The 26,062-nt window shown below is 44.9% G+C and overlaps 1 protein-coding gene across 4 annotated transcripts in view; it reads right to left on the minus strand.

The window, feature by feature from the left end:
• The window catches only part of ARHGEF12 (Rho guanine nucleotide exchange factor 12), a 468,564-nt gene that overhangs the window by 241,962 nt on the left and 200,540 nt on the right, over window positions 1-26,062 (minus strand). For 2 of the 4 annotated variants that reach the window (XM_063943502.1, XM_063943504.1), the window contains 9 exons: window positions 23,367-23,524; window positions 18,378-18,455; window positions 10,979-11,095; window positions 7,425-7,514; window positions 5,906-5,977; window positions 4,227-4,319; window positions 2,061-2,174; window positions 1,488-1,586; window positions 868-910 (listed from right to left, as the gene is read on the minus strand). In XM_063943502.1, coding sequence (XP_063799572.1) covers window positions 868-910; window positions 1,488-1,586; window positions 2,061-2,174; window positions 4,227-4,319; window positions 5,906-5,977; window positions 7,425-7,514; window positions 10,979-11,095; window positions 18,378-18,455; window positions 23,367-23,524 — 864 coding nt within the window. The remainder of the gene's footprint in view (window positions 1-867; window positions 911-1,487; window positions 1,587-2,060; window positions 2,175-4,226; window positions 4,320-5,905; window positions 5,978-7,424; window positions 7,515-10,978; window positions 11,096-18,377; window positions 18,456-23,366; window positions 23,525-26,062) is intronic. The other 2 variants (XM_063943503.1, XM_063943505.1) reach the window with 2 other exon arrangements.

A 26,062-nucleotide genomic window follows, 5' to 3' on the forward strand; every position in this document is an offset into this window, starting at 1 on the left:
CTTTCAGTCCGGCATATGGTCGGGTATGCGGTTTGTTTTTTTAACAAGTACGTGGATTATACTCTGGACGTGGATTTATCTCTGGACGCTGGAAGGTGAGTATAATTTTTTAACAGGTACCCTCGGATCGTCGGAGACTGTGGCAGTCGGCGTGTCAACATAGGTAAGTATGTGTGTGTCGGCAGTGTGTAATAAAGTTGTACTTGTCACGGTGTGTGTGTCCTGTTTTTATTTGGGTATTTTTTTCCCAGTAGTACTACAGGTACCAGCGGGCCCGTTTTTCTTCCGCATGCTGGTACTTGTGGTTCTCCAAGTACCAGCTTGCGGGGGAGGCTTGCTGGGACTTGTAGTACTACTGAAAAAAACCAATATTCTGTCATTTTACTCAAGGCTATCAGCCTCCCATCCGCAGCCTTTGGATGGGGGGGACAGCCTCGGGCTTCACCCCTGGCCCTTGGGTGGCTGGGGGAGGGGGGACCCCTTGATTGAAGGGGTCCCCACTCCCCCAGGGTACCCCGGCCAGGGGTGACTAGTTGGATATTTAATGCCACGGCCGCAGGCTGGTTATGCTTTGGAGGGGGGACCCCACGCCATTTTTTTCCGGGTTTTCCCGTTTTTACCCGTTTTTTTAATTCGCGGCAAAATCCGGCAAATCGGCCGTTTTTCGCCCGCGGGAATGTCGAATCCGTTTTTCATTGAATATGGTGAATTCCGGCAGCCACCTGCCGGAATTCACCTGTCGAATTGTGTTGAATTAAAAAACGGCGATAATTTGCCGCGATTCGCCGTGAATTGCATATACCCCACTATGTTCATGATTTTCTGAAACACTTTAAAAAACGTTTTTAACAAGTTTTCACAACTTACCCAATTCCTGTGCAAGCTCTTCTGGGACAGAAACACGGAAGTGCTGAAACAGACAGATGGAGAGTCTCACTATCCACCACACACACAATACCCTGTATATCTATACACCGTTCTAATAAGTCACGCCTATCGCTTGTTCAGTAATTAGGCAGTATATGCGGCTGATTTGAGCACAGGGGCTGGCAATTCTGTGTTCGACTTCCTGGATTACTGGATGCATAAAACTGGTATAATACTCCGCAAACGTAAAATGCAGTCATTGTCCTTTTTGCCTCTACTGTTAAAATCTTGACTGACGAGACTAGAAAATCACTGTCAGGTCACGCTCCCTCACATGAGCCTATATTGACTGAACGTGACCCTGACAAGTCTGCATTATTTTATTTTTTTACAATTTCTAAGTCTTTAGTCTTCGCGAAGAAGGCTGATAATTGTCCAAGCATGGCAAGTTATACAAAGACCCTGTCAGTAGGTCTGAGGCACACAGTTTTCCGGAGAACCTTGTTTAAAAAAAAAAAAAAAGATGGTTTTATAAGTGGCCTATGAGCATGTGATTATAACAGCGCATCCAACGGGAGAAACCTGGCAACAGATACATGTAAGTCGTGTCTCGCGCTCACCGCTGTTCGTTCTAGGAAGAACTGGTAGAATTCCAGAAATACTCTGCGTGTCTCCTTTGAGTTAGTTTGCTGATACAGGTCACCATACAAGTAGCAAAGCTGAGGAGAAAGAACAGAGAATGGCATCAGCCTAGGAGTGAAGAGAGCTTACCCTGGTTTCAGACATCAGACCCTAAGAATATTCTAATAGGACAAATAAATGTATTTAATGAAATGTTGCAAAGAGTAAATATGTGCTGTAACCCGTAGTGAATAAACATAGCAATCAAATCCATTTGTCTACTTTCCTGGAAGTTTCTCCAGCGACGGGGTGAAAACCTGACGTGATTTGCTGTGAATAACATAACTGCAGCCCCACATCCCCGCAATGTGAATTGTGATATTATGACGCTGCAGTGACGCATTTCGCAACTCCCGGTGCTCACAAAGAAAAAGATTGTTAAGTATGATACAGCCTAGTCCCAGCAATGAAAACGGGAATCCAGCCGACTGTCATGGACTTCAGTACGACACAGCTCTCTGGCTCATGTCTGTAAATGAGCGCTATGGAGTGTCATGTGTTCTTTTACCTACCAAGGGTGCAGGGTCAAACTGGGACACCACATGGAATATGAAGACGGCAAGGTGAGCAGGGTGATACTTCAACAGATCCATACTCTGGAAGCAGCTGCACTGATCAGTCACCTGCTGAGAGATGGAAGGAAACTTCTGAACACTCTGCAGAGACTACAATAACGATATTGCGTTTCTTACCACTTGTGTTATCTCCAGGTATCCAACTGAATTGCACACGTTTACATTTATTAATTAGCTTAAGCTGGGTACACACTACACGTTATATAGTCCTATCCGGTGGATCGGACCAATATATATTGTACAAATCATCCAGTGAGTACAACCTATTAGGCACTCCTGCGGGTCATCGTACAGGCAGATTACGGGATATTCTGAAGTACACCATATTAGCACCCTGCACCTTTTTAAAATCCGTGCAGTTCCTCTTTCCTGCCTGGGGTGTCGCTCTCTGCTATGGTGCTACTCAGCACACTCTGATCTGTTACTCAGTGCTGTGATACAGACCTGTGTGTGCTGAGAAGCATCAGAGCAGAGAGTGACACCCCAGGCAGGAAAGAGGAACTGCACAGGATTTGAAAGGTGCAGGGTGCAAGAATGAACACTAAATCATGCGCTATGTCATTCAGTGTGTACGGGATGGCCGATGTATCATTACAACCGTCATCCCGTCGACCGTCAGCCACATCGTCTAGTGCAGTGTTTCCCAGCCTCGGTCCTCAAGGCACACTAACAGTGCAGGTTTAAGTGATATCCAGGCTTGAGCACAGGTGACTTAATTAGTACCTCCGGATTTTTGATTTAACCATCTGTGCTGAAGCCTGGATATCACTAAAACCTGCACTGTTGATGTGCCTTGAGGACCGTGGGTGAAAATGCCTGGTCTAGTGTATACCCAGTTTTAAACAATAAATGGGTGAAATTCTGAATAAAACACACAAATACAGTGCATTTCAGATAAGTTTAAAAAAAAAAATAAAGGCACAAGTTTTAGCTAACCATTCTCTACACAAGGTTAAGGGCAAATATATCACACTCCTCCATGTCCGTGTCATATGTATGTGCATGTGTTACACAGGGATGCAGTTATGTGACCGGCGCACATTATCACTACATAGTAAACCCTGAGGGAAATTCTACTCAAGTGAAATTAAAAACTGGAACACCCATGTGACTGCATACCACCCCCCCCCCCCCCCCCCCCTCTTGTGCACCGAGTAACTTAAAGAAATTTATCTCCACCGATCCTAAATATTTTAGGTGGATCTGGAGTTTGGAATCAGTGGGTGTAATCACTGCAGGACAAAGACTAAAGGGGAATGTCCCTAGAGGCATTGCACACATGGGGGCGCTATAATGCCACGCCGTAATGTATTTTACAGTGAGGGAATCGCCACACGTGAAGAAAATTCACAGGAGAGCAGTGAGAGGAGACACTGTGAGACGGTGATCTCGGCATGCGGGCTGACTTACATTACCACAGAAACAAGGTTAAAGCACTGTAACCAGAATCTTTATACATTACAAGCAGAGATGAATGAAGGCTTGGGGAAGGGGGTGGGGGGGGCGTAACCTTAAGAGGGGGACTATGATCGATAATTGAGAGAGTAATATCGTTATGCATATGTGTGTTTTTAAAGCAGTTAGAAGAATGACCTATAATGATTATTTATTTCTTATGTTATAGACCCAAAAATGCAGAGCCTACACAGAATCCCCCTGTATTCCAGTTCTGAATACAAGGGGAAAGCCATCAAACAAATAAGTAAAAGGGTTGCGATCCTTTTTGCCTTTTAATACATTGGTTTTTTAGCAGTTCTGTGCATCCCCAGACAATTGATTGCCCACTTTACAGATTACCCTGGCTGAGTACAACATAAGTCACCTCTTTACGGAGCTTCCTGTTTGGTAACAACTTCGAACGGCACACAAATCCTACAGACATGCTGTTCTATATTTTATATTAAATCATTCTAATCTGATAAAGCTCATCGTAGTAGTTTATTGTGATTCAGAACAGTGGTTTTATTAAATCTATTTTGGGGAAATGGACCATAAAAAAAGCCTTGAGACACTTGGTACGTCAGCCATAAATCTCCAAAATAACAGAAAACCGATTAGTACATATGAGTACTGTGATATATCTTGATCTGCCTAAATCCTTACCTGTTCCGGTTCAGCGTCAAAGTCCTCGTCCTCTGCACCAATAATGGTCTGTGTAAAGCGGGTGGATGGACTTCCCATGCTGGACTGGGAATCCTGCGAGAATGACAATATATAAGCAAATATACTAAGTGAATAAATAAACTAATATGTACTATTGGTTATGCCACTGAAACCTAGCTTACTGTATTGGCAACGTGTATACCAGTTTTTCTAAGTACACAATATACACATGTCCACTTACATCTAGCCCACCCTGCACATCAAACAGCCCTTCTAGATGGCGTGATTAGGTAGCGCCAAGCGTTTTTTCGTGCAACTTTTTCCATTAAAATGTGTCTTATTCACAAAACAATGCAAATAGGACGCACAATCAGTTTTTTGAGGATTAAAATGATATGCCTATATTCTATGTACAACCACAGCTGTATCTGCATACGTAATAGTAAGCTAAAGTGTTTTCCTGGAAAACACTGTAACGTACAATTTCATATGCACAGGGCTCAAAGTGGTCCTAGAGAGGTGGTGAAACTCATTTCCCCTGCTACCTACCCTCCTCTCCCCCTCACATTAGGCGGAGCTACTCTGAGAGGCAAGAGGCACAGCTAGAATTGATGGAGCCTAGAGCAAATACAAATAATTTTACCCCCTTAAAAAAACAGTTCTTTAAAATGAATGGTTGGGTGCCTGAGAGCACTGTGTCCCTCCAGTACCCCCCCCCCTTCGCCCCCAATCTGTCATACTCCAGAAGCTCGTCTTCCTGTGTACGTCCAGTCCCCTCTTACTTTCTACTTGTCTTCTGCATACACAGTGAGTGCTTCTGTCCACAGCTCCTCTTCACTGCAGCGGCGGCATGACATCACATACCTGCTGCTGCAAAAGGAGCCACCATGACCGGAGGATGAAGACACAGGCCGACAGAGACAGTGTGAGTACCAGGAGAGGCGGGCCGTAGGCAGAGGAGGGACATGGAGCTACCAGGACCTGAAGAGGGGAAGTCGGCTGCAGCCCAACAGTGACAGTATCCACCATCAGCGTCATCTTTTGATGCGGGTGGAGGCCCACGCTCTTGGTGAGACTTACTCTACAGGTCCATATCAGAGGCGGGAACTAGTTCCGCCTACTATTACAGGTGCCAGAATTCCGTTCCAACCCATTCCAGCCCACTTTAGCACCTGCATATGCAGCTACAGCTATGGTCGCACGTATATGATTTTAATCAGCAGAGCCCGCCTGTGCGTCTTACTCACATAGCGACACAAAGAAGATGCATTTTGTAAAAAAAAAAAAAAATGCCAGATGCTAACGGAGTTGCAAGGGACCTGTCAACGCACTCATGCCAGGCATCTCCCGCTGCGCGGCGTATTGAGGCAAAATGTAGGAGGACACATCTGTACTTGTAGATCTCTTCTTGCTCAGTAAAGCGGCAGTATGTATGTAGTCTCAGGAATCACATCACTGATCCTGCTGAAATCTATGGCTGACACCATACTATATACACTGAATAAAGTCATCATCAGTGTGGGTCGTTTTTCAGAAAAAGTAATGAGTAGTTTAACTGGGAAAATCAGAGCTTCCCGGAGTCCGTCCACCAATGAGAGTGTTCCTGTGACTTGCCATGTTATCAGATGCACAATATAAATGGCATTACTTCCACAAAGTAATAAACATTGTGCACGTACTGTATCCTGGCACTCGCTCTTATCTGGGCTTTCTTCCGATACACTCTTTTCTCGCTGTCCGCTACCTGGGGTCTGCGGAGACAGATGTGGAACTCGTTATGTACAGAAATACCACGCCTCACTACAGGAACACATCAGAAACTTTCAGATAAAAATATCAAGGGAAACATAAAAAGCGGTAACGTTATACACCGAACATACATGGTATAGTAACGTTTCATCACTGCGATCACTCCATGGTCCACAGAAAATAATTAAAGCTTATTAATAACCTAAGCACAGCTCAGTAATGGCTATATGTACTCCTTTTATGGTTGCCAAACTAAAACAAACATAATAAAAATCAAAAAAAGCATCGCCATCAACCACAAGGCCTCCAATAACAGGCACCACTGGATTATTAAATTGCCCAGGGGACAAACCTCCCCCGCTATACACATCATCTCCGTCCTTCCTTGTGGACGGATCCGTCACAGCGCACTTTAGCATAGACGGTTATGCAGTATGATTTTTAACCATGTCATTCATTGGTGTAAGAGAAATGCTGATTAATGGCTTGGAAATGACACAATTTCTTCAAAAATAAAACGTAGCAGTTCCCAAACACAATAAAAACAAGTAAGCAGAGGAATAAGATGCTCCAAATAGTGTATAAAACCTTAAACTTCAATGAACATGTGCAGAAACACTGAGATGAAGTTAAAATAAACCTATACAGACAGGATACAATGTATCATTAAAGTGTTGTTACCAGTAATAGAAGCAAGCCCACACACTACTTTCTTAAAGGTCCCCAGCCCACTTGTGGGTTACAAGGAGAATACACAAACACTCAGTGTCGGACTGGGGCATGAAGGGCCCACCGGGAGGAATGTTGCTGTAGGGGCCCATGCTTAAAGGTGTGGCCAGGCTCCACTGGGGTGTGGCCTGCCACCACAGAGGTTTGGCTAACCATTACATGTTCTGTGCCCCTTGGTAAATATATAATAAACCAAATTATTGTGAAGTATAATGTAACATATGTATAATGCATAAATCCAGCGCACTAGGATAGTCTGCAACTTGATCCCTAGAGGAAGAGGAGGGCCCACCGGTGGTTTCCCTGTTCCCCTGTGGGCCAGTCCAACCCTGCAAACACTATCTGGGTTTCCTACTGAACTGACACTGCATTGATTAGAAAAGCCCGGCCCATCCCAGTGACATCATGGTGCCTCCTCTGAACGTGAATGCTGGAAATCTGCACTTCACTGCTGCGAAACGTAGGGGTGCTACATCCCCAGCTAAAAGGCTGAGCTTCAGTACGGGCAAGGAGTCACATTACTGTATATATGGGTCTGTAGACATGTACTGCACCGTTAGCAGCACCGGGTAAAGAGCGTCAACATGCCATGCAGAAGTGGTAACACACAACAGGAAATAAAATACAGTCCAATGAATGTAAAGGTTACATCCAAAAAATACATAAATCATCATACAATTAGAAATACACAGAGACCATTGTAATGGGCGCAGAACTCACATCTGTAATATTGCTACTTGGAAGAGATCCATCTCCAATAATGTAATCAGTACGTTCTTGGTCATAAGAGTCCGTTTCAAGCTCATTTATCTGCAACAAGATAGAGACACACTTAAACACAATGTTATGTATCAGTTCCAACCCTTTTGCAGGGGTGACAGGATGATGTTCCGGTTATGGGTAAAGCTAGGTACACATTATACAATCACACCTCAGAAGCAATTTTACTTTCGATTACACTAGGTACTGGAAGTCTCGATCAATGTGTGGATTCATGCGTAGCAAAAATGTGTACACACATCACATTTTGTTCAATATTGTACCATCACATCTGATTAATACTAGAATGCCCAGGAGATCTGATCTTCAGATGCGACCAGTCTTCGGACGCGCATACACACTCAACATACTGTATCTGATAAACTGGTTGGGAAGTGTCCAACAAATCGTATAGGTGTGAACCCAGCTTTAGACAACCAGGAAGAATGGCTACGCGTTTCTATTCATTTTGGGGACTTTGTGATTTACTGGCCCCAAGTAGAAGGTCGTTCACCATTTGGAAAAAAAGGACACCCATCTGGTAGTCTGGAAGCGTCCCTTCCTTAGTAAATCAATGACGTGTAAATGTCACATCTGTGGGAGGTAGAACTTGTCCACTGGTGATCAGGGGAACCCAGTGTAATTTGGAGTTTGCACCAAGTCATAATAAGAGGAAAACAATTACACTTCATAAAAGAAAGTAGATCACATGATCGGTGTTAAGTAAGCAGGGGAGGGGGGGGGGGGGGGGGGACAAATAAAAAGAGTCCTACAAACATGTAAATGACTAATTTAGGGGTATATTTCCATTATAAATACAATTGTGTGAATATAGTAAAGTACTAATGCCCCCCTCCCATACATTAAAGATATATTGGGGCAATGTGCCGATCCCCTGATGGCCAGGTCTAAGAATTGGGAATATTAAACTTGTTTAAAAATCCAGTTTTTGGTCGGGATTGGCAAATCAGACATTTTTAACACGTTTAATTCCCCAGACAGATTGCTTGATAATTGCTGCCCGCAACTGGGGAAACGTACGTATGGGGGCTATTAGTCATGGCTTAGATTCACTTTTTCAACTTGGATGCATTTTCATTGAGTAAGCATGTTGTGTTAGACCATTTGTGTATAAGATATTTTGCTGCAATAAATGACTGTGTATCTTTATTCAGAATGTATTTGTCATCCATTACAGCCACATTGGTGGGGCGTACAGAGATGTAGCTCTTAGTTTTGAGTTCTGGTAGACGTCTGCTTTCTGTAAAGCATGACCGGAGCCGCAGAGGGAGCGATGAACGTTGGGACCTGTAATGTGCTTTATGGACTGATTTATGCACAAATACCCACACACGAGGTGTAAGTGGCCCCAAAAAAACCTCTGCCAGTACAAAAGGTAAGAAGTGGGAGAGGGCAAGCGTTTCAGTCTGGTCAGCAGAGCATGAACTGGCACACATGGCTGATGCCTTCGCTTAATTCCTCAACACTGCGCCGAAAAGGAGCAGGATGCGTAAATCACTGTTTATTACTTCCAATGAATTATGGAAATAAAAGAGGCCTACGTTTTAAAACTGACCTCCCTCATTTCTATAAAAATGCAACGATCATTATTATACAAATAGATCACGCTTTATAAATGCAACGATCGTTATTATACAAATAGATCACTCTTTATATGTGAAACGTCACAGGTACAAGGATTCGTGGTTCCCAGCAGTGTAGTATTCTATTCATAACGTGGCAATGTGAGCTAGCTACAATGAGAAAGGTTAGGTCAATATAGGTTCAATCGCTATTTTATACTGATCATCCACAAGAAAAGAGGTGATCGGTCTACAGAATACATTTTGAAGAAATGTATGTGATGTATATTGGAAACGTATATGTTTGCTTACTATAACAACGGTAGCCTCAATTCCGAGACATGATTTGTATAAGTTGTTCTTTGGGAAAGCCAAGCAATGGTGTCTGTATTTTATCATGCGCTGTTATAATATCCCTGGATCTTTTATTATTCCTGGGCCAAGCAAGCACTATAGCCAGTCCATTAACATAACCAAATGGACCGAGTAATACAATACTTCGTTGCTGGAAAATACTGGTTTTAAAACTCTAGAAAGTAAAAAAGAGCCCTATTAATAAACCATAAATGGTTTAAACTCTATAAACTCCCCATAACCACAGCCAGTGTCAGACTGAGGCATGAAGGGCCCACCGGGGGGGAACGCAGTGGTAGGGGCTGATACTTAGGGTTGTGACCAGCCACCAGAGGGGGTGTGGCCAGCCACCAGAGGGGGTGTGGCCAGTCTCCATAGTGGTTTCACTACCCATTAGTGAGTGTCTGGTCCCTTTGATACAGATAGATAGAGAGATCGATAGAGCAGCAGATAGAGAGATAGATAGAGAGATAGAGAGATAGATAGATAGAGAGATAGATAGATAGATAGATAGATAGATAGATAGATAGATAGATAGATAGATAGATAGATAGATAGATAGATAGATAGATAGATAGATAGATAGATAGATAGATAGATAGATAGATAGAGATAGATAGATAGATAGATAGATAGATAGATAGATAGATAGATAGATAGATAGATAGATAGAGATAGATAGAGATCGATAGAGCAGCAGATAGAGAGATAGATAGTATACTGTAACTTACATTAACTACTGCACACAGGGGGTTACTCAGACCTGATCGTAGATGTGATAAATTTAGTACATCTGCGATCAGCTTCCCTGACATGTGGGGGGACGCCCAGCACAGGGTTAGTCCGCCTCACATGTCATTGCACAAGCACAGAAGCATCACACAGCAGCAATGCTTTTGTACTGGTAGAGTAGCTCCCCACCAGCACAGCTCATGCGCGCTGGCAGGGAGCTACTTGTCGCTGCTCGGGTCGCAGCGGCTGCGTGTGACATCGCGCAACACCTGCGTTGCCTGGACCGTGCCCACCAAACGGCACAGGCCCGCCCCCTCCAGCCCAGCGACAGCCTCTGCCTGATTGATAGTAGGGCTAAGACAGCCGTCGGCTGTCTGGCATGTGCCGGCGCACTGCAGCGCATGCGTAGTTCAGACCTGATCGCTGCTGTGCGGCCACGCACAGCAGCGACCAGGTCTGAATTAGCCCTACAGTTTGAACTGACCAATAGCACTTCCATGCATGGCAACACTACACACACACACACACACACACACACACACACACACACACACACAATAGTTGGCCATCAGCTAGGGTTCAAATGCCTTTGAATAATGATTTTCTAGCAGTATCGATATGTCAACATATGAGTGTTGATTGTTTGACAAAGCCCACGCACTACATAGTAATGAGGTGTATATGCTGAGCTTAGGGGAAGTACACATAACATAAAATGTAAAACAAAAAAACACATACAACACAAATACCTAAGACAAAACAAAAGTATTAAAAAGATGCTGGTTATGCCAATTTAACGGGCATTACAAGTGTGTGGACTACAATGATGGCCTGTCCATTGCTTACCTGTGTTAGGTGTTTGGATTTTAATAACTCCTGAAGCTCATGTATATGTTTATGGGTGTCCTGAATCTCCTTGCGGAGCTGTGTGGATGGTGAGCTGTTGTATTCCTCCTGTGAAAACTACAAATCAAATGCAATATTGGACAGATGTAAGATGAAAAAGTAAGTTTCACCGCTCTCACTATCCTCCACTGATACTAGAACACACCCCAATGCGGTACCACGCCACCGTCCCTTCCTGTGGTGGCCAGCCATTTCACGTGGCTCAACACGGAATCCACCAAACTTTATGCAAATGTACAAGGACTAGCAGCACTCTCAGGATTCCAGACTCCCCCCCCCCCCCCCCCCCCCGCCCATAAGAAAATAATTCTTCCTTTTTATAGAATCGCAGAAAGAGCAGGATTTATATACATACATAGACTATGTGCACAAAAGTGATTGGACACTGACTGCAAAGAGATCAACGAGATTTTATTGACATCAGTACTGTGTAGTCCACCACGTGCAGTGATGACTGCAGACCCCCTTCTTGGCAAACGGTCCACAAGTTCCTAGACAACAGCAGGCGGTATGTTTTGCCATTTTACCTTATGTTAGTCACCAACTGCGACACTGAAGAAAGTCGGTCTAGAACGCACCAGTTGCTCCTATTTGTCCCAGAGGTTCTCAGTGGGGTTAAGATCTGGACTCTGGGTGTCCAATCACTTTTGTCTATATAGTGTACATGTATATTCAAAGGTGGAAGCAAAGCAGGGAGAGCAGGTTTGCCCCAGCAACAAGCCATGCTGCACTGCAAGGGGTGCAGATACATTTATTATGCTTGCAGGGTAAAATAAGAATTTACTTACCGATAATTCTATTTCTCTTAGTCCGTAGTGGATGCTGGGAACTCCGTAAGGACCATGGGGAATAGCGGCTCCGCAGGAGACTGGGCACAAAAGTAAAAGCTTTAGGACTACCTGGTGTGCACTGGCTCCTCCCCCTATTACCCTCCTCCAAGCCTCAGTTAGGATACTGTGTCCGGACGAGCGTACACAATAAGGAAGGATTTTGAATCCCGGGTAAGACTCATACCAGCCACACCAATCACACCGTACAACCTGTGATCTGAACCCAGTTAACAGCATGATAACAGAGGAGCCTCTGAAAAGATGGCTCACAACAATAATAACCCGATTTTTGTAACAATAACTATGTACAAGTATTGCAGACAATCCGCACTTGGGATGGGCGCCCAGCATCCACTACGGACTACGAGAAATAGATTTATCGGTAAGTAAATTCTTATTTTCTCTGACGTCCTAGTGGATGCTGGGAACTCCGTAAGGACCATGGGGATTATACCAAAGCTCCCAAACGGGCGGGAGAGTGCGGATGACTCTGCAGCACCGAATGAGAGAACTCAAGGTCCTCCTCAGCCAGGGTATCAAATTTGTAGAATTTAGCAAACGTGTTTGCCCCTGACCAAGTAGCTGCTCGGCAAAGTTGTAAAGCCGAGACCCCTCGGGCAGCCGCCCAAGATGAGCCCACCTTCCTTGTGGAATGGGCTTTTACAGATTTTGGCTGTGGCAGGCCTGCCACAGAATGTGCAAGCTGAATTGTACTACAAATCTAACGAGCAATAGTCTGCTTAGAAGCAGGAGCACCCAGCTTGTTGGGTGCATACAGGATAAACAGCGAGTCAGATTTCCTGACTCCAGCCGTCCTGGAAACATATTTTCAGGGCCCTGACTACGTCCAGCAACTTGGAGTCCTCCAAGTCCCTAGTAGCCGCAGGTACCACAATAGGCTGGTTCAAGTGAAACGCTGAAACCACCTTAGGGAGAAATTGAGGACGAGTCCTCAATTCTGCCCTGTCCGTATGAAAAATTAGGTAAGGGCTTTTATAGGATAAAGCCGCCAATTCTGAGACACGCCTGGCTGAAGCCAGGGCTAACAGCATTACCACTTTCCAAGTGAGATATTTTAAGTCCACAGTGGAGAGTGGTTCAAACCAATGTGATTTTAGGAACCCCAAAACTACATTGAGATCCCAAGGTGCCACTGGAGGCACAAAAGGAGGCTGTATATGCAGTACCCCCTTGACAAACGTCTGAACTTCAGGAACTGAAGCCAGTTCTTTCTGGAAGAAAATCGACAGGGCCGAAATTTGAACCTTAATGGACCCTAATTTTAGGCCCAAAGACAGTCCTGTTTGAAGGAAATGCAGGAAACGACCCAGTTGAAATTCCTCTGTAGGGGCCTTCCTGGCCTCGCACCACGCAACATATTTACGCCAAATACGGTGATAATGCTGTACGGTTACATCCTTCCTGGCTTTGATCAGGGTAGGGATGACTTCATCCGGAATGCCTTTTTTCTTCAGGATCCGGCGTTCAACCGCCATGCCGTCAAACGCAGCCGCGGTAAGTCTTGGAACAGACAGGGTCCCTGCTGGAGCAGGTTCTTTCTTAGAGGTAGAGGCCACGGGTCCTCTGTGAGCATCTCTTGAAGTTCCGGGTACCAAGTCCTTCTTGGCCAATCCGGAGCCACGAGTATAGTCCTTACTCCCCTCCTTCTTATGATTCTCAGTACCTTGGGTATGAGAGGCAGAGGAGGGAACACATACACTGACTGGTACACCCACGGTGTTACCAGAGCGTCCACAGCTATTGCCTGAGGGTCCCTTGACCTGGCGCAATACCTGTCTAGTTTTTTGTTGAGGCGGGACGCCATCATGTCCACCTTTGGTTTTTCCCAACGGTTCACAATCATGTGGAAGACTTCTGGGTGAAGTCCCCACTCCCCCGGGTGGAAGTTGTGTCTGCTGAGGAAGTCTGCTTCCCAGTTGTCCACTCCCGGAATGAACACTGCTGACAGTGCTATCACATGATTTTCCGCCCAGCGAAGAATCCTTGCAACTTCTGTCATTGCCCTCCTGCTTCTTGTGCCGCCCTGTCTGTTTACGTGGGCGACTGCCGTGATGTTGTCTGACTGGATCAGCACCGGCTGACCTTGAAGCAGAGGTCTTGCTAGGCTTAGAGCATTGTAGATGGCCCTTAGCTCCAGGATATTTATGTGAAGTAATGTCTCCAGGCTTGACCACAAGCCCTGGAAATTTCTTCCCTGTGTGACTGCTCCCCAGCCTCTCAGGCTGGCATCCGTGGTCACCAGGACCAAGTCCTGAATGCCGAAACTGCGGCTCTCTAGAAGATGAGCACTCTGCAACCACCACAGGAGAGACACCCTTGTCATTGGTGACAAGATTATCCGCTGATGCATCTGAAGATGCGACCCGGACCATTTGTCTAGCAGATCCCACTGGAAGGTTCTTGCGTGGAATCTGCCGAATGGGATTGCTTCGTAAGAAGCCACCATCTTTCCCAGGACCCTTGTGCATTGATGCACTGAGACTTGGCCTGGTTTTAGGAGATTTCTGACTAGTTCGGATAACTCCCTGGCTTTCTCCTCCGGGAGAAACACCTTTTTCTGGACTGTGTCCAGGATCATCCCTAGGAATAGAAGTCGTGTCGTCGGGATCAGCTGTGATTTTGGAATATTGAGAATCCAACCGTGCTGGCGCAGCACTATCTGAGATAGTGCTACCCCGACTTCCAACTGTTCCCTGGATCTTGCCCTTATCAGGAGATCGTCCAAGTAAGGGATAACTAAAACTCCCTTCCTTCGAAGGAGTATCATCATTTCGGCCATTACCTTGGTAAAGACCCGGGGTGCCGTGGACAATCCAAACGGCAGCGTCTGAAACTGATAGTGACAGTTCTGTACCACAAACCTGAGGTACCCTTGGTGAGAAGGGTAAATTGGGACATGTAGGTAAGCATCTTTGATGTCCAGAGACACCATATAGTCCCCTTCTTCCAGGTTTGCAATCACTGCTCTGAGTGACTCCATCTTGAATTTGAACCTTTGTATGTAAGTGTTCAAGGATTTTAGGTTTAAAATTGGTCTCACCGAGCCGTCCGGCTTCGGTACCACAAATAGTGTGGAATAGTACCCCTTTCCCTGTTGTAGGAGGGGTACCTTGATTATCACCTGCTGGGAATACAGCTTGTGAATGGCTTCCAATACTGCCTCCCTGTCTGAGGGAGACGTCGGTAAAGCAGACTTTAGAAAACGGCGAGGGGGAGACGTCTCGAATTCCAATTTGTACCCCTGAGATACCACTTGAAGGATCCAGGGGTCCACTTGCGAGTGGGCCCACTGCGCACTGAACTTCTTGAGACGGGCCCCCACCGTGCCTGAGTCTGCTTGTAAAGCCCCAGCGTCATGCTGAGGACTTTGCGGAGGCGGGAGAGGGCTTTTGTTCCTGGGAACTGGCTGTTTGTTGCAGCCTTTTTCCTCTCCCTCTGCCACGGGGCAGAAATGAGGCGCCTTTTGCCCGCTTGCCCTTATGGGGCCGAAAGGACTGCGCCTGATAATACGGCGTCTTCTTAGGTTGAGAAGCTACCTGGGGTAAAAATTTGGATTTTCCAGCAGTTGCCGTGGCTACCAGGTCTGATAGACCTACCCCAAATAACTCCTCCCCCTTATAAGGCAATACTTCCATGTGCCTTTTAGAATCCGCATCACCTGACCACTGCCGCGTCCATAAACCTCTTCTTGCAGAAATGGACAGCGCGCTAACTCTTGATGCCAGTCGGCAAATATCCCTCTGTGCATCACGCATATATAGAAATGCATCCTTCAAATGCTCTATAGTCAGTAATATACTGTCCCTACCTAGGGTATCAATATTTTCAGTCAGGGAATCCGACCACGCCAGGCCCGCACTGCACATCCAGGCTGAGGCGATTGCTGGTCGCAGTATAACACCCGTGTGAGAGTATATACATTTTAGGATATTCTCCAGCTTTCTATCGGCAGGTTCCTTTAGGGCGGCCTTATCAGGAGAGGGTAGTGCTACCTGTTTAGACAAGCGTGTGAGCGCTTTATCCACCCTAGGGGGTGTTTCCCAACGTGCCCTATCCTCTGGCGGGAAAGGGTACGATGCCAATAACCTTTTAGGAATTATCAGTTTTTTATCGGGGGAAACCCACGCCTCATCACACACTTCATTTAATTCCTCGGATACAGGAAAAACTACAGGCAGTTTTTTCTCACCAAACATAATACCCTTTTTAGTGGTACTTGTATTATCAGAGATATGCAATACATTTTTCATTGCTTCAATCATGTAACGTGTGGCCCTAGTGGAAGTCACGTTTGTCTCCTCATCATCGACACTGGAGTCAGTATTCGTGTCTGTGTCTGCCATTTGAGGTAACGGGCGTTTTAAAGCCCCTGATGGCGTTTGAGACCCCTGGACAGGCACAAGCTGAGTAGCCGGCTGTCTCATGTCGTCAACTGTCTGTCGTAAAGAGCTGACACTGTCACGCAATTCCTTCCATAAGCTCATCCACTCAGGTGTCGACTCCCTAGGGGGTGACAACTGTATAATAGGCAATTGCTCCGCCTCCATCTCATTTTCCTCCTCAAACATGTCGACACAATCGTACCGACACACCGCACACACACAGGGAATGCTCTGATAGAGGACAGGACCCCACTAGCCCTTTGGGGAGACAGAGGGAGAGTATGCCAGCACACACCAGAGCGCTATATATAGACAGGAATACCACTATAAAATGTGCTTTTCCCTTTATAGCTGCTGTTAGTATTAAAACTGCGCCAAATTAGTGCCCCCCTCTCTTTTTTACCCTTTTCTGTAGTGCAGGACTGCAGGGGAGAGTCAGGGAGACGTCCTTCCAGCGGAGCTGTGATGGAAAATGGCGCCCGTGTGCTGAGGAGATAGGCTCCGCCCCCTTCTCGGCGGCCTTTTCTCCCGCTTTTTTGGTGAGTTCTGGCAGGGGTTAAAATACATCCATATAGCCCTGGGGGTTATATGTGGTGTATTTATGCCAGCCAAGGTGTTTTACATTGCTGCTCAGGGCGCCCCCCCCTAGCGCCCTGCACCCTCAGTGACCGGAGTGTGAAGTGTGCCTGAGTAACAATGGCGCACAGCTGCAGTGCTGTGCGCTACCTTGTTGAAGACTGATGTCTTCTGCCGCCGATTTTTCCAGACCTCTTCTGGCTCTGTAAGGGGGCCGGCGGCGCGGCTCTGGGACCGAGCTCCGAGGCTGGGCCTGTGTTCGGTCCCTCTGGAGCTAATGGTGTCCAGTAGCCTAAGAAGCCCAATCCACTCTGCACGCAGGTGAGTTCGCTTCTTCTCCCCTTAGTCCCTCGATGCAGTGAGCCTGTTGCCAGCAGGTCTCACTGAAAATAAAAAACCTAAAACTAAACTTTCACTAAGAAGCTCAGGAGAGCCCCTAGTGTGCACCCTTCTCGGCCGGGCACAAAAATCTAACTGAGGCTTGGAGGAGGGTCATAAGGGGAGGAGCCAGTGCACACCAGGTAGTTCTAAAGCTTTTACTTTTGTGCCCAGTCTCCTGCGGAGCCGCTATTCCCCATGGTCCTTACGGAGTTCCCAGCATCCACTAGGACGTCAGAGAAATATGGACTACTTTGGCATGTAGCCCACACGTGTAGGGCAGCTTTATGTTTATACTGCAATTAACTTTTTGATGCTTTTAGATTTTCAATCAGAAAATACTTACAAATTACAGATTTCCCCACCATGTTCTTTGACAACAAAGATTCCCTAGATGTTGTACAAACCTCATCATTTGATTTACTAGTAACTAAATCTTTATCATATCTTATCTGTATAAACGTATCTATAATATTTTCAGCCTCTCTCAAACCGTTCATCCGATATAATCCTTAGAGCCTTAATAAATGGACTTCTCTGCAATCCTCTTGTGACGCCTGGTGGATAAAGTGTAACATATTGTCCTTATCTGTAGGTTTATGGTATAACTCTGTCTAGATTTTCCCAGCTGCTATAAACAGTAAATCTAAACTGAGAATATATTTCTCCAACCTAAACTGTATAATGTCCTAGGCCTTAGTCACAACCTCCGTAATCTTTATAAGGCTTCTTTTATGTCTTTTTCATGTAAAGAACATATAATCGCCACACATCAGCCAGTAAGCAAAATATTCAGCATATCTTATAGTTTTTAGAAACAACTTCATGTTCCAAAAAAATATATATATTTGTATAACATGGAGCAAAATTAGTCCTCATAGTTGTACCTTGTTTCTGAAGGTAGAATTCATGTTAAAATTAAAATTGCTTAAAAATCAAAACTGCATCAACTTTATAAAAAAAAAAAAATCACGAGTTTAATTCCTCCTAACAAACCTTGTTTAACAGACTCCATACCATCTCGGGAAAGGATGTGGAAACATTGTACGTGAATACTACATAATGACTTGTCTCCATAACTGCTAACAATTAACCAGATAACCAGATTGTGTATTGTTAAGACAAATCGGGATTTTCCGGAGCGATACTAACCTGCAGCTGCTCTTTTTCCTTCTGAAGCATTTTCTTTAAGATTTCAAATTTCTGGTTGTGTACAAAATTATTCTCCTCCTAACAGAAGGAAGAGGAGAAAATAAATGGCTGGACTGGGAAAGAAACTCATAGATGAAATTTGTCATTCTGGAATGGCAAATTGTGTCCATCTAGGTCACCAGTTTAGCCTTACATGCCATAGCAGTGCGCAGGAAAACTTGCAATGATGGAGGTAGCGTAACTTGGGTCCCCAGTTTGCCCCATCGCCGGAGCGCTCTACCCTTTCCCATAATGTCAGGTTCCAGGCCGTGTACTCAGATTGTACATTGTTACTCTATTAGGGGGTTAGTCACCAGACACATGGATGAATGTGTGCTTGATTTGTCTCTATAAAAACTAGATCAAGATTTGCCCTCCTGACAATCAAAAGAAATGGGGTTGGGTATATGCAATTGCGGTCGAATTGCCGCAAAAGTCGAAAAACAGGGCATTTTCGACCAAAAAAACATGTCGAATTGGATTCGACAATGCAATACAGTACTTTTCGACAAAAAAAAAACGGACGTTTCAGATTCGACTTTTTGCAATTCGACATTTTTTAAATTCAACATGTCTGCAGTGGTAAAAATGCAACTTTTCGACAAAAGTATATTCAATTGAAGAATGTCGATTCGACAACAGTGCTTTTCGACAGTAATTTAGTCAATTTCATTCCGCCTCACATTGCTGGCGGAATCTAATAAAAAAATTTAAAAACATGTTTTTTTGTGTTTTTTTTATTGCTAATAGCATATCTATTTATATTAGAAGGGATTATGCACTTGGTTTGTATATTAGGAGACACAAGTATTATTTATATATTTTTTAAAAGATTATTATTATTTTTTTAACTGACTAATCGAGAGAGCATGGTTTTCAGTGGGAAGGGGTGGGAATGGGTTAAAATCCTGAAAAAAAAATGAGTGGGGTCCCCCCTCCTAAGCATAGCCAGCCTCTGGCTCTTTGAGACGGTCCTGGTTGTAAAAATACGGGGGGGAAATTGACAGGGGATCCCCCGTATTTTTAGAACCAGCACCTGGCTCTGCGTCCGGTCCTGGTGCAAAAAATACGGGGGACAGAGTTGGCGTGTGAACATAGGTAAGTATGTGTGTGTCGGCATGTATGTAATAAAGTTTTACTTTCACGGTGTGCGTGTCCTGTTTTTATTTGGGTATTTTTTTTGCATTAGAACTACAGGTACCAGCGGGCCCATTTCCCCCCCACATGCTGGTACTTGTGGTTCTCCAAGTACCCGCTTGCGGGGGAGGCTTGCTGGGACTTGTAGTTCTGCTGAAAAAACAATATTCTTTTATTTGTCACTTGGCTATCAGCCCCCCATCCGCAGCCCTTGGATGGGGTGGACAGCCTCGGGCTTCACCCCTGGCCCTTGGGTGGCTGGAGGGTAGGGGGACCCCTTGATTGGTCCGTTTTTCGACAGCGGGACTGTCGAATCCGTTTTTAATTGAATATGTCGAATTCCGGCACCCGCCAGCCGGGATTCGACGGTCGAATTGTGTCGAATTTAAAAACGGGCGAAAAAAAGCCGCAATTCGTCCGGAATTGCATATACCCAATAGGGGCAAATGTACTAAGACTTGGAGAATGATAAAGTACCAGCCAATCAGCTGCCATTTAACAGGATGTGTTTGAAAAATTACAGAAGACGAGTGATTTGTACTTTATGTCTCTCCAAGACTTTGTATCAAAAGGGTTAGGAAAAGCACCGGGAAAAGGAAGTCAGTGTGGTTCACAAAAGAGGTATGAACTAGTGTGAAAGCAAAAAAGATAAGTCTTAGGAAATATAACCAGACTCAAAATAATAACGACAAAGTGGTGTACCTTGCCAGGTGGAAGGAGCATAAGAAGGTGAGCAGGTATGCAAAGGCAGAAGCGGAGGAGAAAATGGCCCACTCAGTAGATAAAGGGGGCAAAACTTTTCTTAAGTATACACGTGAATGGAAAAAAAAAATCAAATGTAAGAATAAGACTTAAGCCAGAGAGTGAGAATTTGCTGGAGGGAAACAAGGCAATAGCATTTCGTCTGAATAATTAGTTTTGTTTAGTATTCACTGCAGAAAGAGAGGGGAAGGGGACCCAGTTAAGTTGTAAGGACATTTATAAAAATAAGGGAGATGAAAGTACACTTACAGAGGAGAGGGTCCTAACGGAACTCTCAAAACTGAAAGTGGGTACATCAATGGGGACAGATAGGATAGATACAAAGATACTAACAGAGCTTAAAGATGTGCTGGTAGCACCATTAACAGCGTATATGTATATATATATATATATATATATTGTTTGGTAATGGCGGCACTCAGCAGACTCACTTGTAGAAAAGAAATGCCTTTATTAGCGGTCCTACGCCGTTTCGGGGAAACCCCGTCTTCAGGGACAAACAGTACATGTACTGTTTGTCCCTGAAGACGGGGTTTCCCCGAAACGGCGTAGGACCGCTAATAAAGGCATTTCTTTTCTACAAGTGAGTCTGCTGAGTGCCGCCATTACCAAACAATATTTCAGGAACACTACTCCTTTGGATGGCACCGCAGCAAGTAACCTATTCCCACAAGTGAGTGCAGAGTCTTTTCAATGGACTATATATATATATATATATATATATATATATATATATATATATATATATATATATATAATATAAATATTAAGTACTTTATTCTTTACATAGTTGGATGTGCTGACGACAAAATCACACAAAAATGATCAATGGAAATCAAATTTATTAACCCATGGAGGTCTGCATTTGGAGTCACACTCAAAATTAAAGTGGAAAAACACACTACAGGCTGATCCAACTTTGATGTAATGTCCTTAAAACAAGTCAAAATGAGGCTCAGTAGTGTGTGGCGCCTCCACGTGCCTGTATGACCTCCCTACAACACCTGGGCATGCTCCTGATGAGGTGGTGGATGGTCTCCTGAGGGATCTCCTCCCAGAACTGGACTAAACCATCCGCCAACTCCTGGACAGTCTGTGGTGCAACGTGGCGTTGGTGGATGGAGCGAGACATGATGTCCCAGATGTGCTCAATTGGATTCAGGTCTGGGGAACGGGCGGGCCAGTCCATAGCATCAATGCCTTCGTCTTGCAGGAACTGCTGACACACTACAGCCACATGAGGTCTAGCATTGTCTTGCATTAAGAGGAACCCAGGGCTAACCGCACCAGCATATGGTCTCACAAGGGGTCTGAGGATCTCATCTCGGTACCTAATGGCAGTCAGGCTACCTCTGGCGAGCACATGGAGGGCTGTGCGGCCCCCCAAAGAAATGCCACCCCACACCATTACTGACCCACTGCCAAACCGGTCATGCTGGAGGATGTTGCAGGCAGCAGAACATTCTCCTTGGCATCTCCAGACTCTGTCACGTCTGTCACATGTGCTCAGTGAGAACCTGCTTTCATCTGTGAAGAGCACAGGGCGCCAGTGGCGAATTTGACAATCTTGGTGTTCTCTGGCAAATGCCAAACGTCCTGCACGGTGTTGGGCTGTAAGCACAACCCCCACCTGTGGACGTCGGGCCCTCATACCACCCTCATGGAGTCTGTTTCTGATCGTTTGAGTAGACACATGCACATTTGTGGCTTGCTGGAGGTCATTTTGCAGGGCTCTGGCAGTGCTCCTCCTGTTCCTCCTTGCACAAAGGCGGAGGTAGCGGTCCTGCTGCTGGGTTGTTGCCCTCCTACGGCCTCCTTCACGTTTCCTGATGTACTGGCCTGTCTCCTGGTAGCGCCTCCATGCTCTAGACACTACGCTGACAGACACTGCAAACCTTCTTGCCACAGCTCGCATTGATGTGCCATCCTGGATGAGCTGCACTACCTGAGCCACTTGTGTGGGTTGTAGGGAGATCATACAGGCACGTGGAGGCCACACACACTACTGAGCCTCATTTTGACTTGTTTTAAGGACATTACATCAAAGTTGGATCAGCCTGTAGTGTGTTTTTCCACTTTAATTTTGAGTGTGACTCCAAATCCAGACCTCCATGGGTTAATAAATTTGCTTTCCATTGATCATTTTTGTGTGATTTTTTTTGTCAGCACATTCAACTATGTAAAGAACAAAGTATTTAATAAGAACATTTCATTCATTCAGATCTAGGATGTGTCATTTTAGTGTACCCTTTATTTTTTTGAGCAGTGTATGTATGTGTGTAGTATATATATCACATGTACAGTGCATTAATGTGATATATATAGACCGGACAACCATCATGTGTTATTATTATTGTAATACACTTGACATAATACTACATTCCCAGGGACTATCTGATTGATTATACTGCATGAACTATCAGTACTTACTGTATATAATTATAAAGGAGACCATGCACTGTAGTATGCATGTTGTCTGCAGGTTATATCCTCTATAACGGAGAGCCAAGCCCTTGTGGTGGCTGTCCACAGCACCTGCATGAGCATCTAAGTCCAGCCACCCCCCCTGGTGGGCCCCTCACGACCCAGCCCTCTAAGCCCAGCCACCCCCCGGTGGGCGCCCTCACGACCAAGCCCTCTAGCCCCGTGCACCGCCCGGTGGGCCCGTCAAGACCCAGCCCCGCAATTCCCCCTTTTCCCCGGTGGGCCCATCATGACGCAGCCCAGGCAACCCCCGGTGGGCGCCCTCACGACCCAGCCTTCTAGCCCCGCCACCCCCCGGTGGGCCCGTCATGATGCAGCCCAGCCACCCCCGGTTGGCCCCTCATGACCCAGTCTGGCATTGCATGGCATACATAGTAGTGAATATCTTAGTTCAAATAGCTGCTATGCTTTTCTATAATCAGCAATGAATCAATTAATTTGATAAACTACCGAAATTTAAAAGGAATAACTAGTTATTGATACCGGCACACATCCACTGTGACAATAACTATAATGATACAGAATATTTTGAATAATCTCAATAAAAATTTTGAAACAAGTACTTACGCCTATCAGTACAGGGCTGGTTATCCTTTCTAGGTGCCCATGGTTCACCGAGGAGTAAGGTGGCGTGTGCACAGGAGAGAATGGGTCTCCATCAGACAGAGGGATGTGGGGAGATCCAGGGGGACGACCTTGAACTGTGAGAGCAACATAGGAGCCAGCTGTTTGAAGAACACAATAGCACACATCAATAATGTCACAATGGACCACACAACGCCTCGTAGCCCTGTAATTTGTGGATTAATGGGGAAGGGGTGGGTTCAATATGACGGAATTCCATTACAATCACATCATTTGTGTACCCCCCCAACCAAGAGACTTTAGAATTGTGCCAAGAGAGGGTGGGGCAAAGTGTTGTGCTGCGTGGTCCCACCGCTATATTCGACAAGTTGGCAAAGTATTGAGGTTTTCAGTGTTCTCCTCACGCTTTATTTCTCAGGCGGTCCAGCCGTAAAAAGTTGCCCTACCACCTGGCCGAAAGTTGTGCCGGATTGAGGTTTCATATAGAAAGGTCAGTGCAGTGCAACTTATTGACCAAGTCACAGTACCAGGCGGCGTCAGACTGGAGGGCAGAGAATAAAAGGAAGGGCAGTGGAAACAGCTTATATAAAATAACTGGAATAGCCCTTTTAGGGTTAGAGTCTGTATGTAAAGTTACGTCATGGTAAGTTAGTACATACACATCTTAAACCATCCATGGTGGCATACACAGTGGGGTAAGTCACACCCCCTCCCCCATACTTTCTGCCATAACCACCGTCATGCTTGTATCCACTTCCTGAATACAGAACATTAACCATTTGGCAATAAATTCTTTTAAAACTACTTCAACTTTCTTTTTGACCTCCATTAAAAAAATAGCTGGGTTAGCTTTTGCAAATGTGTTCGTTGTAATTAAATAAAAACTTTAGAGCTTGAACCAAACCTTATCTTTGTGTAGGATAATAATTAGCTCTTCTGTCCATCACACCAGTAACTTTGAGATGGACACTGCTGATATAATAGCAACCAGTAATACAACTTTCATCATGAAATGCTTTACAGATATGTTGTACAAAGACTCAGATTCCGTCAGAGCTTAGGATACTAAATTAAAGTTCTAGGGTTTCAAAAGATGAGTGAAATAAAGGTTTTATTTTCTTATCATATACTCATTAGCAGCTAGACATTTGTGCCACATAAACTGAAGTCCCCTATAACACTGCCATTATCAGGATATCATCCAGGTAATTTACTTCTTTTCTTACAATTGCTATGTCCACAGTCAGATCTTTTAGGAAAGTCCTTGCGATGTCTACAGTCCAAAGAGGACATATTTGTGCTGAAAAGCTGAGGTAATATCGTGTATCTATGGACTTTTTGATGTTTCTGTTGAAACTAGTACATGGGAGGTAGGTGTCTCTGGGTACATGGGAAGTAGGCGTCTTTGAGCTCCAGTAAGTAAAGAAAACGTCCTCCTTCCATGAAGTAGAGAACGTCCTTACAGACTTTCTTCCTTTGAGGTGTATGATGAGTTACATTAAATCTAAAATACTGAAAACCTCCAATATTTTTCTTCACAATTAATATTTTGTAACAGAACCCTGCTTCTCTTTGGAATGTTGCCACGTTTCAAATTATCTTTTGCTGAAACATTTTTTTCTTTTTTAAGTCTTCTTTTAAGACTGCTACATAACTCCTTCCTGGTTCCTGGGATTGGAGATCTTTGAAACTGGTACCCTAGAGCAAATCTAGGATCCAAATCATCTGGGCAGTTTTGGAAGAGGATCTAAAACGTTTCCCAACATCCCTTCCCCTTCTGCTGGCATAAAGTTGCCTTAAGGCACCTGCTGGATAACACATGCCATAGTCTCTGCTAGGCCTGTAAGGACTTGCCTCCTTGAAATTTTTGTGTGGTCTTTCTCCACATGCTCGCCCGAGAGAATACTTTAATTTAGGTCTGCGCTGAGGAAAACCATTTGATCTGCCAGTTGAGACCTTAGGAATTAAAGCACCAAACCTTGGATTAAATAGATAATGTTGCTCAAAGGAAAGTGAAATAAGTTACACTGGGCATCCACAGTCCAGAAGCGTACTGCAATGTCCTTCTTACTAACACCGAGGATGTAGTCTAACCACATCCAAGGAGGCTTCACAAATATTCTTCTCAAAATTGTGCACATTTACTCAGATTACTCCTCTCAATCTCATCTTCTATACATCTTTATAAATCATTCAACCATATCCTCTTGGCTCTCTCTACTTGTAACTGCAGGTTTCAAAGCGGCTCTAGCTGTTGACTTCCATGTCACCCCTTCAATCCCTCCTATCCTGGATAGCTAGCTATACTGTGCCCACTTTTGTCAGTGTCTCATTGGAAGAGAAAGGGTATACATCAATTAACCTGTTTCTGCTAAAGAGGCATTTGGGTGCTTCATCTCTTTCTCAATGGGCCATCAATATCTCTGATAAACTTAAATTAAGAAGCCTTTTTCTTTGACCCCTGAAACAGTCCTTCTTGTAAGGACTGCTCCACTAGACTCTCCAATTACTTTATAGACACTGTGTGTATAGGTTTTAGCACACCATCCTATAAAGTCCACAATGAAACTCTTGAGGCTGGAACTGAGCAGTCAGCAGACCACTTCAGATGCGTCAGATTCAACCTTCTGCTCACCAAATTGATATTCCTCAAAGTCCATGCTGACTAAGGAGAGTGA

Source organism: Pseudophryne corroboree, chromosome 10 (assembly GCF_028390025.1).
Source record: "Pseudophryne corroboree isolate aPseCor3 chromosome 10, aPseCor3.hap2, whole genome shotgun sequence".
NCBI classification, from domain to species: domain Eukaryota; kingdom Metazoa; phylum Chordata; class Amphibia; order Anura; family Myobatrachidae; genus Pseudophryne; species Pseudophryne corroboree.